General features: G+C 38.8%; 4 protein-coding genes across 4 annotated transcripts in view; 1 reads left to right on the top strand and 3 right to left on the bottom strand.

The window, feature by feature from the left end:
* Positions 26–1,798, bottom strand: LOC104731727. The gene has a single exon (XM_010451202.2). It carries the CDS (start codon positions 1,756–1,758, stop codon positions 139–141), a length of 1,620 nt encoding a protein of 539 aa, XP_010449504.1. The 5' UTR covers positions 1,759–1,798; the 3' UTR covers positions 26–138.
* LOC104731726 (60S ribosomal protein L32-2) lies at positions 2,446–3,443 on the bottom strand. The gene is made up of 2 exons (XM_010451201.2): positions 3,288–3,443; positions 2,446–2,928 (listed from the first exon to the last, which is right to left on the bottom strand). Exons 1-2 carry the CDS (start codon positions 3,375–3,377, stop codon positions 2,617–2,619), a joined length of 402 nt encoding a protein of 133 aa, XP_010449503.1. The 5' UTR covers positions 3,378–3,443; the 3' UTR covers positions 2,446–2,616.
* LOC104731724 (protein MEI2-like 3) lies at positions 8,392–12,709 on the top strand. Its single transcript, XM_010451198.2, has 11 exons — positions 8,392–8,645; positions 9,236–9,365; positions 9,445–9,905; positions 9,993–10,151; positions 10,236–10,352; positions 10,463–10,614; positions 10,693–11,601; positions 11,688–11,772; positions 11,863–11,931; positions 12,019–12,192; positions 12,299–12,709. Exons 2-11 carry the CDS (start codon positions 9,263–9,265, stop codon positions 12,380–12,382), a joined length of 2,313 nt encoding a protein of 770 aa, XP_010449500.1. The 5' UTR covers positions 8,392–8,645; positions 9,236–9,262; the 3' UTR covers positions 12,383–12,709.
* Positions 12,636–16,201, bottom strand: part of LOC104731725 (phytochrome E) — an 11,770-nt gene continuing 8,204 nt past the window's right edge. The window contains exons 2-5 of the mRNA XM_010451200.2: positions 14,368–16,180; positions 13,483–14,290; positions 13,102–13,395; positions 12,636–12,987 (exon numbers count right to left, since the gene is read on the bottom strand). Of these exons, the coding sequence (XP_010449502.1) occupies positions 12,765–12,987; positions 13,102–13,395; positions 13,483–14,290; positions 14,368–16,180 (3,138 nt within the window). The 3' untranslated portion in view covers positions 12,636–12,764. The remainder of the gene's footprint in view (positions 12,988–13,101; positions 13,396–13,482; positions 14,291–14,367; positions 16,181–16,201) is intronic.

Genomic DNA, 16,201 nt, shown 5'->3' with positions numbered 1-16,201 from the left:
GATACATTGTTATGATTTCTAGAGAAAAAAAAAAAAAGACTTTACACAGATTCACCAATCAATGATCTACAAAAAAATCTCTGGTCCAAGAACACGAAAATTCCAGAAACTACTGCTTGGAATCATTCTTTTCCACTACTACTCCTGTAATGCCTCTGCCTGAAACAGAGACCGCCATATCTCTACTAAGTAAGATCCAACCACTGATCTCCCAAATCTATTATCAGCAATGACCCTCTTCATGAACTTTTCTCCGAGCAAATGATCATACCTTTCTGACTTTGAAAAAGACTCATAATCCGCAGAAACAGATCTGTAAACCCTTTGCTTCATCTCTGCTAGCTTCAGCTCTATCTTCATCAACACGTTTTCGAAATCTTCACACATACAATCCAAATCAGAAAGCTTGAGCGTTTCACAGTGGTCCTTTTTCATAGCCCAAACAATCTTTCCCAAGGCTCGAACTGCATCTGCGCAAAGACGAATGAAATCATCATACCTAAAAATCGATTCAGGAAGGTTCACATCATGTTCCTTGTTCTGCTTCTTCCAAATCACTATCCTAAACACTGCCTCAAGCTTTCCTATGATTACACTTGTACCCTTTTCATCTTCATCGACCCCAAGTAGCTTTGTACACATATAGCTGCAATCTCCAGTTTCACCAGCAAGAAACTCATTAGGTATCAAAAACATAAATTCCGCCACAAGAAACGAAAGCTCCAATCCAAATCTAGCAGCTTTCCTTCTCCTCTGCATCAGATCCTCATGTCGTTCTCTCAGTTTCTCAACCAAATACGACCGTCTTAAACAATCACGTTTACTCACAGTTGATTCTTGTTCAGCTCTCTCCATTATGACCACCTCTGTAGTCATCTTCTTCTTCTTCTTCTCCTTAATATCCTTTTTTTCTTCTTTCTCTTCTTCTGCAACCCCATTAGAGATCCATGAAGAAACCTCTCTCTGTTCCTTCTCAGCTTTCTCTCTCAATCTATCTCTTATCAGATTCTCAAGCAACCCTCCAAACATATAACCATCTTCAATCCAGTGTAAGTAACTCCCATCTTTCTCAATCTCTTCTACCACCTTGTCAACAAACTCATCAACCCGACCACAACCGTCTGTATGATCATTCACCTGTTCATCTTCATCACCAATCATCATTGGTAACATCTCATCAATAGTCTCGAGTATGTCACCATCCCTTACGTTGCACGCCAAGACTTCAGTACCAGTGGAGATTTCGGATTCTTTCATATCTCTCAAGAGCCACGCAATAACCTCATCCGCAAGAAACTTAGCTTTTTCACGTTGTTCTACTTTCCCCTCTTCTACACAATTACATTCTCTATCGGAACCAGGGTTACGAGAAACAGATCGATCACTCGTTTGACCTCTGATCTCTGTTTCAGATCTCAGAATCTTTAGTTCTTCATTGAGAAAGTCGGTAAAATCTGAATGAGTTAGGGTTTCTGGTACCGTAGTCGTGAAGTCAATTGGGGTCTTCTTCAATTTCTTGTTGTTCTGATTCTGCAGTATCGGTGGACTCTGTTCATCAACATCAGCGTGAATTGGTGAAAAGATTGAGAATTCAGCGCTCAAGTTCATCTGTTTCACCTCCAATATCGTTGGGTTCTCTTCAATATCAGCGAGAATAGTTGAAAAGATTGAAGATTCAGGACTCATCTTCTTCTTGGTCTTCCCCGTTTCACTTTCTTCTCCTTCGTTAGTATCTTCAATAGAATCTCTGATATTCATCTTCTGGTTTCAGCAAGCAGAGAGAGAGAGAGAGAGAGAACAAAAGAGAGAGAGAGAGAGAGAGAGAGAGAGAGAACAAAAGACAGAGAGAGGGAGAGAGACTTTCGATATGTACTAAGTAGTCTTTATATACAAAGACGTTTGAGCTGACGTTGTGTATATATATATTTGCTTTTTATACAAGTCAAAACGTAAAAAAACAAAAAAAAGAAATCACGTTTCTCTTCTACATTCTCACAGTACAACATCTCTCAAGAGGCATTTCGTCGAACAGATTCACTGCCTCTCCACTTAACTCTTCTTCCTCGTTAATCCCATGGGGAAAAAGTACCCTTTTTGAAGACCCTCGATTTGGTTCCCTGACTGATACAATCTTTGCACCTAATAAGGAACCTGAACCGTTGATAAATGACACGACTCGCCATCTTCTAAAATCCAAAGTAACTCACTATAACAAATGTATCGTCACGTTGGCTCTAAGAAACATAACATTTGGCAAATCACACGCTAGATAGAGTTTGGTCTCAGTATAACCATAGCGTACATTGTCTAGACTCGACGACATCATGGGACGTTAAAACTATGAATTTAAAAAGTGCAGTGTCTTCTCTGATAAATTCTCATTATATGGTATGAGAATTCAAGACCAAAAAGGTTCATTCTTTTGGACAAGTAATGAAACTGAAATAGTTCTAACGAAAAGTCTTTTAACTTGTTCTGTCTTCATACTAGTAAAACCAAAACTCGATGTTTGTTCACTCCAAACACAAAGGCAACAGTAATCAAAGATAGTCTTATAACAAAATGGAAAATGCAACAAAACAGAAGAAACGACTAAAGTAGGCTTCAGTTTCTTCTTCACTCGTCTTCTTGGCTACGGAGCCTACCAAGCTTGTTGGAAACACAAATGTCTAGCTGAGCAGCTCTCTCAACAATAGCCTTCCTCTTCTTGGTGGAGATGTTGTGAGCAATCTCAGCGCAGTAAGTCCTGTTGTGCATCATCAACAACTCGAGCTCACTTGTGTTGTGAACAACGAATTTCTTGAACCCATTGGGAAGATAGTGACGAGTCTTCTTGTCAGATCCGTAACCAACATTGGGCATCAAAGTCACACCTTTAAACTTTCTCCTCACCCTGGAATCAATACCCTTTGGCCTCCTCCAGCTTTCCTGATATATGTCAGGACCACAATCTCTAAATGTAAGAAATCAAACCCAAAATCACCACAAACGTATCACGAGAGCTCAGATTCATACAAACTCTGAGACCTAATCAAAAACTAAAACTTGAATCAAAGTCAACCTAATCTGGAATCCAATGAATGTTATTCTTGAGAGAATACAGGTTAACTTCAATCATCATTTTCATGTATAATCTTCATCTACAGAGACTGAAATCAACCAATATATTGCGTCCTAAAGGTGTAAACTTTAAGACTCAGCTACCACTTCAGAGATTGATCTTCTAAAATCCTAAGAAGAAACTAAGTATAAATTCTGTGGAATCGAGTGAGGAGAAAAGTGGATACCTTGACGGTGATTCTACGGTCGCTCTGGGGCCTGATGAACTTAGCAGACCTCTTCTTCACGACCTTCTTGGTAAGCAACGGGACCGCCATTTTTGCTTCTTTCTCCCTAAGATCTCTTTCAAAGCGACTCCGTAGTAGTAGACAGCCGGAGGTGAACAAACCTAAAAATGCCTTTTATAAGCGTACACTAGGGTTTTCTGATATTCCATTCAAAAATGGGCTCATTTTTTGGCCCAATAGAAATTTATTTTCCGGCCTTTTTATTTTTATCACTTAATAAACTATCTGTATCTGTCCTTAATAAAATAGAAATAAATGTTATTATTTATTTTTACCTCATAAATCAAAATAAATAAATGGTTGCAGATTTTGAACCAGTTTTTAGTTTTTGAAATATCAAAAACTAGTTAATTAGCCATTCATAATTCCAAAAAAAAAATAGATTTCATATACATTAGGAAAACCAGATTTTAAGTGATTTTACTTATTTGTTAATAACTTAATAGAATCCAAAAACCAAGTTTTGTGGATTTCTAAAAAAAAGCTTATGGNAAAAAAAAAAAAAAAAAAAAAAAAAAACTAAACCAGAACAATAACTAAAAGTTTAAGTATGGGATACATATTTGGGTGAGTGTGAGAAAGTTCGATGTCCTATTAAACTCCGTAAGCAAATGCAAAAATATGCATGACGAATCCGCTATCAATTTTGTTGATATTAATTTAGTTACCATTCAAGATTATCCAGAAACTAAAATCTATACCAAAAAAACAAAAAACAAAAAAAAAACAAAACAAAAAAAAATCTAAAGACTAAAAATATTCATGGCCTTAGTAAATAATTTATTTACCTCATAAATGTCTATATCCATATGTATCTTATATTAATTAGGTTATTTTAAGATACAAAATTAAATATCATATATATCATAAATGTTAATATTTCTAAATTATTTATATATTAAGTTTTTGAATAAAAAATGTATGATTATGTTGCATTTTCAAAACGGAACATGAGTTTCTGTTTAGGATTATACAATAACAAATTGAACTTCACTGTACAAAATATGTTGTGATAATGCAATGTTACTTTAGATGTAAAATATGGCATTTATCAATTATGGATGATGATTACTAATCTCAAACTAACATAAGTCATTTCCATTTTTTTCGTATCATTCATGTGGTAAGATTGAACCTTAGCAATTTCTTAAGTCATCAACAAAACCAATTATTGTCTATTTTCTTTCGTTTTTTTTATCTCTGAATCAACCAATATTAAAAATGGTTTGAAATTAAACAATATATAATTGAGGTGGTTTAAAAATTCTTAACAGTTGTATATTTTTCTGGCGTGATTCAATGCATTCATAGCAATAAAGAAAGATTTTGCTGATTTGAGTTTTTTTTTTTTTTTTGTCACTAGAGTGTCTTTATTGATTAAGCCTAAAACAGACCAATATTACAGGCCAATATTACAGCCAAAAAACCAAAGTACAAAACAACCCAACAATTAAAAGAAAAGCCCACAAACCCAATAAGGAAACCCTTAAACAAAGAAAACTGAAGAGCTCGGTGGAAACTTGCCGCACGACTCCATCGACACCTGTGCAACTTGTCATCACCGTCATGTCTACGCCGGACGAATCATTCGCCGGAAAAAGAGAGACATAGACAGAATGGTATGATAAAAATGAAGAACTTAATGATTCTCAAAAACAGAACCTGAATCTCCTCTGATTCCTACCGAGGATACAATTCAGTTCTGCTTTGCTTGAATCTTCTCCAAAATACCATAAGATCAGATTTTTTCTGAAAAACAGATCTTGATGCACTTATTGAACTTCCAAGCCTTTTGTGATCTTGAGATTTCTTCCGACTAGAAGTTGAAGTCGAAACTCGATACCCTCCAGCAAAGCATACCCATAGATACGTTCTTTCTTTAAAATCGAGCATCTTAGAATTCATTGCCATAAGAAATTTACCTTAACCGGAATAAACCGGATCCAAAAGCTAGATGAATCACCGAGAAATCATGATGGTGAAATCTAGACAAAATCCAGTCTTAGCGTTGCTAAGGAGGCCAACTCAAACCGGGATCAAGCCGGACATGACATCGTCGAAGGGACCAACACACGCCGGAAGCAAAGCCGTACAAGTTTCTTTCTCTGAAAAATTTGAGAGAGAAACTCACATCTGTTATTGCTGAGGTTGCTGAGGAAGCCAACGACACCAGTGAAAATCCATCCAAGCACCGCTACAGTAGCCAGAGAATGATGGATAGAAGCCGGAATTTAACCGGACAAACAAAGCTGGCCGATCTCGCTATGAAAGCCAAAATCGCCAGAGTCAAAAGCCAGCCAAGGGTGCTAAGAAGTCACCGATGCCGGAGTCAGGAGCCGGCCGATGTAACTATGAAAGTTAATCACCGCCGGAAGAGATCTGTCGAAAAGCTTTCCCTCTCTGAAGGATCTAGAGAGAGAAGAGAGAGAAAGCTTGTAATTTTTTGATCATATATTACGGTTGCTGATTTGAGTTTTAGAAGCGCAAATTTCAGTAACAAAATCCAAATAAATGATAATATTAAAAATATTAATGATATAAATATATATGAAATATAAGTAGCTATCATAGTTGGATTGCAAGAACTGCAAAAAATTTCAGGCTATGATGTCATAGTTGGATTGCAAGAGCTGCAAGATTTTTCAGGTTATGACTTCTGTTAATTGGACTTTGAGAGGCTAACATAGACCTTATCTTTTATTAATAGTATTTTATACTATCCAAGTTAATATTTATATTAGGAACTAAGTATAGTCTCTGCTCGCTCTCTGGTTAATAAAGGACTGATTACACGGGTAGGATCTGGTGCTTCCATCTCAGTATAGACAGACCCATGGATCCCTGCTCAACTCCCGAGACCAGCACTGAGTACGGGGTCACCTGCTAACCCTTTGCTCCGAGTTTCAAACTTTATTGACAGGAGGTCTAACTCCTGGGATATGGCACAACTTACGACTACCTTTGTACCGGAAGATGTTGCTATAATTTCTGTCTTACCGTTGCGACAACCGGATAAACCGGATTTGTTGGGTTGGCATTTTACTAAGTCTGGTAAATATACGGTTAAATCCGGGTACCATATCCTCCGATCCAATGTGGCGGATATACCTTCGATCCAAGTATTTGGGCCAAGCATTGTACCTCTTCAGGCCTCTGTTTGGAAAATCCGGTGTCCCCCGAAATTACGTCATTTTATGTGGCAAGTGCTTTCGGGTTGTGTTGCAGTGACGGCTAATCTTCGGAAACGCGGTATTAGTGATGATGCCACGTGTGGTCTTTGTGGTTTTCGGGAGAAGACAATTAATCATGCACTTTTCGAATACCCGCCAGCCAAACAGGTTTGGGCTTTGTCGCAGTTTCCGACAGCCTTGGGTGTGTTCCCATCGGAGTCCATTTTCACTAACATGGATTCCCTCTTTTGGCGATTTACCAATGTTCCATCACAGGAAATATATCCATGGATTTTGTGGTATATTTGGAAAGCACGCAATGACAAAATTTTTAGTAACCTGGATTCAAATCCCCTAGCTATTTTACGGATAGCGGAGGATGAGGCACGGGCATGGGCTATGGCTCAGACAGAGGGTACAGTTTCAAGTTCCATGGATAATACCTTGGTTGTTCCCAATGGGATTGGAAGGTTAGGGGTTCCTAGGTCTTTCTCCAGTTATATTTGTTTTGTGGATGGTTCTTGGAAAGCAACAGATAGTTTGGCGGGTCGAGGATGGTTTTGCACGTCACCTTTAGGTTCTGCTCCTACTATGGGTGCTGCCAACCTTCGCCGCAGTCTCTCTCCTCTTCATGCTGAGGTTGAAGCTCTTATATGGGTGATGCGTTGTATGATTGGGGCTGACAATTACTCTGTAGTTTTCCTTACCGACTGCTCTGACTTAGTGAAGATGGTGTCTTCACCTTCCGAGTGGCCAGCTTTTACACCTTATTTAGAGGATATACAGGCGGATAGAGAGGAGTTTGTCTCGTTTTCTTTAGTCTACGTCCCTCGGTCTCAGAATGGTAAAGCAGACAATTTGGCGCGATGAGTTTGTACAGTTCCGTACTTAATTACCTATGTAAACAATGTTCCTTCGTATTGGTTTGTTTGAGTCAATCTGTATGCTGTTGTCAAAAAAAAAAAAAAAAACTAAGTAAAATTTAAAATTCTCGGTCGTTCAAGCAGGGAAAGCAAATGTGTTTTTTTTTTTGTTTTTGTTTTGACAAATGTTTAGTAGTTAGTAATATAAGTCGGATTCGAAAAGAAGCTTAAATACTATTTTTTTTTTTTCCTTCAAACACTCCATTATATTAGATTAAAAGTTTACAAGCTTCCTTTGAAGAGGAGCCGAATACACCAATAATCTTACACAGGAGGATAAAATAAACTACAAATAACGATCTTAAAAAGAACATAAAACAAGCTTTAAAGCTTGACTTGAAACCATAAAAGTGACAAGATACATAAAGAGGACAACAAGTCCTAAGGATAGAGAGTTGCCTCACACAGTGAGACCGCTCATGGTGAAGGATGACCGACCACTGCCACATAGTCAGCCACCATGATAACCATTGCCGCAGACGTTGCAAAAGAACGAACGCGGTGTTTGGATTCCGTGCGTGCACCAAAGATCCCTGGAAAAAGTGGTCACACGCTGGACAAGACGAGAGTCTTGAAAACCAAGAACCTGAAAGGACATTTGGAGAAGGTGTTGTGTTGTACAAAGCTTCAATTGCCATTACTATGTCTACCAAAAGACACAAGCGAAGAGAAGAGATAGCAAAATCCTTGATTAGTTGTAAAATCCATATGTCTAATTTTAGAGGGGCTTTCTTGAAGTATTTCCTAAAAAGATAGGCATACACTCTTCCATTTGAAATATAGAGGAGGAAGGAGCTCTCCTCAAGGGAGGAATTAGGCATCACTTGGTCCTTTGGAAAAAAAAGAGTTGAATACTAAATAGTTGAATACTTGGAATTACGATCAAGGGAGGAAGGAGCTTAAATACTAAATAGAGTTGAATATAGTTGGAAAAAAAAGAGAGTAAAATTAGTTCCCCACTTGGTCCTTTGTTACTCCAATCAGTCACCGTTCGTCCGCTCATTACTCTCTCTACTCCATCCAATTTCAAAGATTCCCCTTTTTTTTTTTTTTCTTTCATAACATGCTTTCAAAAGAATATCTAAAAATCACGAATAATCAGAAAAATATATTCATTTTTCTCACGCATAATACAGAGGCATAAGACAGAGAGAGAGTTTCTTCTGTATTCGTGGAGAGAAACAAACAAAAACAGATTCTTTCAAGTAAGTTTCTTTTTTTTTCCTTCCTGCTAAAGTTTTGATCTTTCAGGTTCCAATTTTTTTATAGAAAGTTTCGATTTTTTTAAACTACAATCGATATATCTTATTCATTTTGCTCTCGCGGCAATGAGTTTGTGTTAGTGATCACAGTTTAAAGTAGAAAAGTTGGTTCCTTTTGATCTAAAACGGTTGGGGATGATCACAGTTAAGCTTCTTCTATTAAAATTAGGGTTCTTGTTCTGTTTCCTTAGTTGCTTTTTCGTCTGCTTTCAAATTGATTGTGACATCGTTCCTATTCAACTACTTTGAATTTTCTGTAGCTGCTGCACTAAATGTTATGTCTTTATGGTAACTGTCCCTGATGATGATGATGATTTATGGCAATTTGAGTTTGATTAGCGTTTAAAGTCAGGTTTAGGGTTTATAGAGATTTGAGTCCTTGCGGGATTTACTGAAATTGTTATTGCTAATGAGTTTTTTCATCCTCTGTTCTTGAAAATTGATGTCTTAGTGCACTGTAATTTCTTGTTTACCTTCAGAATATTTCTCTGTTCAATTGAGAAGTCATCTTTTAATAATTTTTCCTGCATCAGAATTGATCGAAGTGCAGAGCATACACAATGAATATCCCAAATGGAACCTTTTCAAGATCTGATCATTTCCATGCTTCTAGTGATGCCTCCCTCTTTTCCAGCTCTTTACCTGTTCTTCCACACCAAAACCGTATGTATTCCCAAAACTGTTTTTTTTTTTCTTTATAGTCACACATTGGATTGTATTACAGTCTTTAACTCTTTTGCAGTCAACCCTCACGAGAGCTACCATCAGTCTGTGGATGAAACTGCTTCCGGCCTAAACCAATTCAATGGAGGCATTGGCAATATGCTCGAAGTTGGTGATTCACATCCAATTGGAAGCATGCTTCCCGATGATGAGGAAGAGCTTTTCTCTGGTCTAATGGATGATTTAAACTTGAGTTCTTTGCCAGCTACGTTGGATGACTTGGAAGATTATGATTTATTCGGTAGCGGAGGAGGTCTTGAATTGGAGACTGACCCACATGACAGTCTAAACAACACGGGATTACCAAGGTTGGGTTTTGCTGATTCTAACGTTGACAATGGTATGCCTCAAAACAGTTTCCAAAATGGAGTGGGATCAATTGCTGGCGAACATCCTTATGGTGAACATCCTTCAAGGACTCTTTTTGTTCGGAATATTAACAGTAACATTGACGATTCTGAATTGATAGCTCTTTTTGAGGTAATTTCTCTTTTGTATTCTTTATGAATGGAATGTTTATAGGGTTGAAAGATTGGATCTTTATGTTTGTTTTCCCATTCTTGGCAGCAATATGGAGACATACGAACTCTCTATACAGCCTGCAAGCACAGGGGATTTGTAATGATCTCATATTACGATATCCGTTCTTCTAGAGCAGCTATGCGTGCATTACAAAGCAAGCTGCTTAAACGGAGGAAACTTGACATACATTTCTCAATCCCCAAGGTTTCAGATTCTTGAATTCTCTTATGTATGTATGTATTATTCTTGCACTCTCTTTTTTTAATATACAACTTTTCCATTTTATAGGATAATCCATCGGAGAAAGATGTTAACCAAGGAACTCTTGTGGTTTTCAACTTGGCACCATCTGTTACCAACAGAGACCTTGAAAATATATTTGGTGCTTATGGCGAGATCAAGGAGGTGATGCGTTTTTATTCTGTTGTTTCTGTGTTCTTTCTTTGAGGTTTAGGTTTCTCTCATGACCTGCATAATGGTTAACGTTTGCGTAAGTTATTGTTCTGACAAAGCAGATACGGGAAACACCAAATAAGAGGCATCACAAATTTGTTGAATTTTTTGACGTTAGATCAGCTGATGCAGCTCTCAAAGCTTTGAACAGGACTGAAATTGCTGGAAAACGTATCAAGCTTGAACATAGTCGTCCTGGTGGTGCTCGTCGAAAGTGAGTTTACTGATACCAATGGAAACTGACTTTACAGACTACTGTGGACTAATTTTTTGGTTTGCTTTCTTTTCTCAGCATGATGTTGCAAATCAATCCGGAATTGGAGCAAGATGATTCCCACAGCTACCTAAATCATGTCGAGTCGCCTTTAGGAAGCTCTCCTGTAGGGAACTACTGGTGTAATAGTCCTACTGATCATCCTCTACAAAATTTCAGTAAGTCTCCAATATTTGGAAACTTGAGTCCAACAAAAAGCATCCGTTATCCAGAGTTTTCGTCGGTTCTGCATTCTCAAGGAGCAAATCCGATAAAGGCTGCATCGGTGAGCAATGACCAAGGAAGAAGGTTTAGCCACTTGGATCACCTGTTTTCAAGTAGCAGCTATAATAATGCAAGCCACACAGCTTCTACCTTTCAGCAACCGCAGTCCTTTGGATCTGTTTCTTCATTTGGTTCGTTAAACTCACACCCGAGTCACGTAGAAACATTATCTGGATCCGAGTTCTTGTGGGGAAGCCCTAGTTCTTCTGCCTGGCCTGTGAATCCATACTCTTCAAACGGAAAAAACCACAGGTTTCCTTATTCAGCTCAGAAAGTTTCCCTCCACCAGCTCCCTCATGTCGGATCTGCGCCATCTGGATTCTTCCCGAGGTCCCCTGAAACTTCATCAATGGGTTCAGTGGCTTTCCGAGGAGTAAGTGGTAATATGAATGCTCAAAGAAACTTGCGTGAAACTAGCTCTCCAAGTTTTAAAATGTTGTCTTCTCCAAGACGTAGTCAACTGTTTACGGGCAATGGCTCTTACCCATGGCCTGTTGCTAAGATGGCTTCCATTGACGACCCATTGGAGGATGGAAGGAACCAGCAGCTTGATAGTAACGTTAACCAAGTCGACAGCAAGATACAGTTTCAGCTTGACTTGAGTAAGATTATGAGGGGTGAAGATTCACGAACAACCTTGATGATAAAAAACATCCCTAATAAGTAAGAGTTATACTTTGATTGTGTTGTGGTCTGGTTCATTTACCGTTGTGGGATCTGAAAGAACTGCCATTTTTTCTTGTTCTCAGGTATACCAGGAATATGCTGGTAGCTGCCATCGACGAGAAAAACAGTGGAACTTATGATTTTTTATATTTGCCTATTGACTTCAAGGTAAAGACCACTTAGGTTACGTGTTGAAATTTTTGACATCATGTGATCTGAATTCTACTATGATGCTCTCTTTTTGTTTCTTGTGTGCAGAATAAATGTAATGTGGGATATGCATTTATCAATATGGTCTCTCCTAAATTAATCATTGCATTGTACGAGGTACAAAACCTGATTGAATCTTTGGTGTTGTTTTATGAGAGATTGTAAATTTTGGGGATAAACTTATGCTTCTGATCTGTTTGATAGGCTTTTAATGGAAAGAAATGGGATAAGTTCAACAGCGAGAAAGTAGCTTCCTTGGCTTATGCACGAATCCAAGGTAAAACTGCGCTTGTTGCTCACTTTCAGAACTCAAGCTTGATGAACGAAGATAGGAGATGCCAACCTATTGTCTTTGATGGATCAGAATCTAGATATCCGGTAAACGATCTCTTACAACAAACACATGATCTTAAAAATGATCATTTATATGTTCTGTGATTTAGCTGATGAACTTGTCTCATACATATATCCATATCTGAACTAGATCATCCTGGAGAACTCTCAGCTCGAGGCATCAAATTCAACAGTTTCTCATCCTCTTTTCGGCGACAGCACGCATCAAAGCTGACAGTCAAGTGAATCCCATTGTTGCCTCTGGTTTAAAACGTAAATATCAGACTTTAGGATGAGATGATGATGATGATGATGATGATGATAATGGTGACGATGATGATGAACAGCAATAGACTGCATAGCACCTTTAAAAAATTTCTTGGTTTTCTCAGTTCCTTCTAGCTTTTTATTTTTTTTCTGGAATCAGAAAGGATTCTTTGATCTAGACATGTAATTTGACGGTTGTGTTTTGTTTCTGTCTTGGTATCTCTCCAAAAATGTGTACATAGGTATAGTTGACATACGTCTTATTGGTCATAAATAATGAAACCTTTTGTTCTCATTGATACATTTGATTATCTTTAGGCTCAAAAATTCTACTTTATGCTTGAAACAGCCTATGTTCCTCCGGACTTAACACCTAACATTGTCTTGACTTGAATATCCACCTGAAAGAAACAACGTTCGTCTTCTCGAACATAACTCACACGACCATTCATCCGCTCCAGAAGTTTCCGTGAAAGCTTAAGCCCTAAACCATCAGGCGTGACCCATCCATCTCCAGTCTCAAACATATCACTAAGGATCTCTGAAGGAAGTCCTTTACCTGGATGTATCATCCTATCATAAAACAACATCAAACATTAGCTCAAAATGTGCAAAAAAGTGTTGCATTTTCGGTTAAAACACACACAGTATCTGTAAAAAAGGTTGGTTGTTTCAGTCGCTGTTCACCTGAATAGTAGATGGATATAGTGGTCATTCTCGTGTGTAAGCTCATGGCGTCGTGAGACCTTGATTCCTATCCAACTATCTGGATACGGGGCATGATTCACAATGTTGCGCATAAGATCAGCAAGAATGAGCTGAAGTTTTGATCTGTCACCATAGAGAGGCAGAGTTTTGATCTCCTCTGCAACTTCAACCCTGAGTTGTGAGTTCCTCTCTCTCAACACAATCATCACTTGGCTAATGATTGTGTCCAAGATGCTTTCAACTCGAAACTCCTCTGTTTCCAATTGCAACTTCCTGATATCATTAAAGAAAAACATTTTGTATTTCAGAATCAAAATGTAAAAGCAACAGTAGATAAAGATCCAAAATGTAATGCTTTACCCTTCCTCGATGCTTTTTAAATCTGTGCTTTCGATTATTGTCGTGATCTGCTTCTCACAAGCATCACTAGTCTCCAGAAACTGCCTTTGGCTAGCTGAAATCTCTGAGGATTCAAGAAGCTCATGTGAAAACCGGATACCGTTGAGAGGATTCTTGATTTCTTGCCTTATGTAAGTTAACTCATTGAGGCTTTGAGCACTCTCTTTCAGTTCAGGGCAGTTCAAACCCGATTCTCGATTAATAATCTGCAAGAAGAAGAAACATCTGATAACTTTCCCTTCAGTGTTTGTGCTCTTGTTCGCAGTTATGGATGCTACTATGTACTTCCCTTCCTTATTAAAGAACTCAATCAGTGAACTCTCTGGAACATTATGACCAGCAATTCCTTGGTACAGAGAGATCAAGAACTTTGTGAGTGAATCTTGGCATTTCACTTTACAAAAAACTCCAAAGACTTCACCGGGTAGCATTTTCCCAATCACCTCGTGTTTTGACCATCCGGTAAGCTTTTCCATGGCTGCATTCCACTCTGAACAACAAGCATTCTCATCTGAGGCGAAGATCGGTGGAATCAACGGATTTAAGCTTTGAACAATAGTCTTGTAGTCTCCTTGCAGTCTGATGAATCTATCTGTTATTGCTTTCTCACTAGTGATGTCTTGACCAACAAAGCATACACCAATGATTTTTTCAGTATAATCCCGACTCGTGCATGAATTCACGAGAACACACACATCAGAAGAAGAATCTGGATGAGTGTTTTGGCCAAACTTTTTCAGTTTTAGCATTACGCTTTTCTCTTCCTCACCTGAATAACACAACAAATCAATGTTTTCTGTTAGTTGTTAGAACTCATAACATGAAAGTTGTATAAGAAATTATAACCTTGTAGAGCTTTGCACAAGAGACTTTCAAGAGCTGAACGTGATTCCTCTTGAACAATTTCATTGGCAAGTGACTTCCCCATCGCTTCACTAGCTAGCAATCCCGTCATTTCAGCGATTTTCTTGTTCCAACCATTGATACATCCAGAAGAATCAACACCAAAAATAGGTGCAGTTGCGGTTTCAATCACCCTAACCATTTCACACACAAAAGAAGTAAGCTCATTAGCACCTCTTGCCACAACATTACCAGACAAAACTGGCCTGGAGCTGGTAAATGACTCCCTCATTATAAGCCTCAGGGAATGGATTGCATCAAGTTCTGAGATTTCCCACGGCAAGCTTTTGCTTTTCGCTACTTCAAGAAACGCTTTGAACGATGACCTCGGATGCATTCTTCCAGCATCATCTTTATCCTTTGGATGATGTTTAGCTCCTCCCCATTTGATAGCACGTGCAGTATTGGATCTGAACCAAAGTAAGTAATCTTTAGAAGAAATCCCCGCGGCTGCCACACCACAAACCGCATCTCCAAGTGAGATGGCACCAGGGTATCCTGCATCCACCAAGCTATCAGTTGTTAAACCCGTCGACTCATCACCGTGATTATCCACCAGCCAGTTCACCAAGTCTTTAACTTGCGCCTCATTAGGAGTAACACCAACCAACCAACATTTTCCTTTGTAATATAACGCAGCTCCATCACACTTCACAAGGTCCATAATACCCGGAGATTGTGTCACAATAGCTGAAACAGTATCACGGAGAAGCATATCGCACAACAAAGTCTGCGTCCGCATAGCCTTCTTCTCAGCTAACTGTGATGCTAACTGAAGCTCCATTTGAAGCTGAAGCCCAAATGCTTGCATCAGAAACTCACAAGCATAACGTAAAGGGAATTGAACGTATCTAGGAGAACAATGATGGCCTACAACTAATCCCCAAAGCTTGCTTGTATCTTTGCCTTTTATCACAATTGCGAGTGCAAGAGAAGCTATAGAGCCCATATTTGCCATATATTGCGTGTGGCAACCATGAGGAGCTCTTAGAGTAGAATTGACTAAACAAAGTGGTCTCTTGAGTTCCTCACTCTGAACAACCTTAACCGGAGTAGCATTGCAATCACAAATCATTCGGACACGGTTCTGTTTGAACAAGAACCGAGCAGCCTGAGGAATATCTGTTGAAGGGTAATGTAAACCCAAATAAGGCTCCAAATCAGATCTTCTGATCTCAGAAACAACTTCACCATGATCATCTTCATGAAACTGATAGACCATAACACGGTCATAACCGGTAAGTCTCTGAACATCTTCCACAACAGTATCACACAAAGCACCAATATCTCCTCCAGGAAGTGACTGAAGCCTAGAAATAGCCCTAACGGCGAGCTTCTGAGACTGAACCGCACCTGCAAGGGTCAAAGCCGGGTCAGCAGATTTAGCAGGCTCCAAATCCATGACAATCCCAGCATCAATCCTGTGAAGTATAGCATAAAAAGGCTTCTGAGTCGTCCTAGAATGGACCAAAACAGGATTCAACAGCGAAATCTCAGTAAAGGAAGAAGCTTTAGCCAAAGAAGCTCCAGAAGAAGGAGTAAAAAGCGTCCTTGCATCGGTTCCAATCAAAGCCTTGACTTTATCAAACTCACCACCACCAGAATGAGAGGTCGAAGCAAGAGACAACAAACCAAGGAACTCAGCAGAGTTCTCACTAAGACCAAGTATCCTAAAACTAGGTTCTTCAACAGCAATCAAACAACCAAAAGGCTGAACAAGACCGCCTCTTTGGATATTAGACAGATAAGCAGTGATGTGTTCGTCCGGAACGTAACT

This window comes from Camelina sativa, chromosome 12 (assembly GCF_000633955.1).
Source record: "Camelina sativa cultivar DH55 chromosome 12, Cs, whole genome shotgun sequence".
NCBI lineage: Eukaryota > Viridiplantae > Streptophyta > Magnoliopsida > Brassicales > Brassicaceae > Camelina > Camelina sativa.
This window is presented reverse-complemented; position numbering and strand designations above follow the sequence as displayed.

Bases quoted from the DNA above. Each gene is read 5' to 3' on its own strand.
- LOC104731727 (XM_010451202.2), bottom strand. From the start codon at position 1,758: ATGAATATCAGAGATTCTATTGAAGATACTAACGAAGGAGAAGAAAGT.
- LOC104731724 (XM_010451198.2), top strand. From the start codon at position 9,263: ATGAATATCCCAAATGGAACCTTTTCAAGATCTGATCATTTCCATGCT. The intron at 9,366-9,444 runs GTATGTATTCCC...ACTCTTTTGCAG, and splicing joins TGTTCTTCCACACCAAAACC to TCAACCCTCACGAGAGCTAC. The intron at 9,906-9,992 runs GTAATTTCTCTT...CATTCTTGGCAG, and splicing joins AATTGATAGCTCTTTTTGAG to CAATATGGAGACATACGAAC.
- LOC104731726 (XM_010451201.2), bottom strand. From the start codon at position 3,377: ATGGCGGTCCCGTTGCTTACCAAGAAGGTCGTGAAGAAGAGGTCTGCT. The intron at 2,929-3,287 runs GTATCCACTTTT...GACATATATCAG, and splicing joins ACCGTAGAATCACCGTCAAG to GAAAGCTGGAGGAGGCCAAA.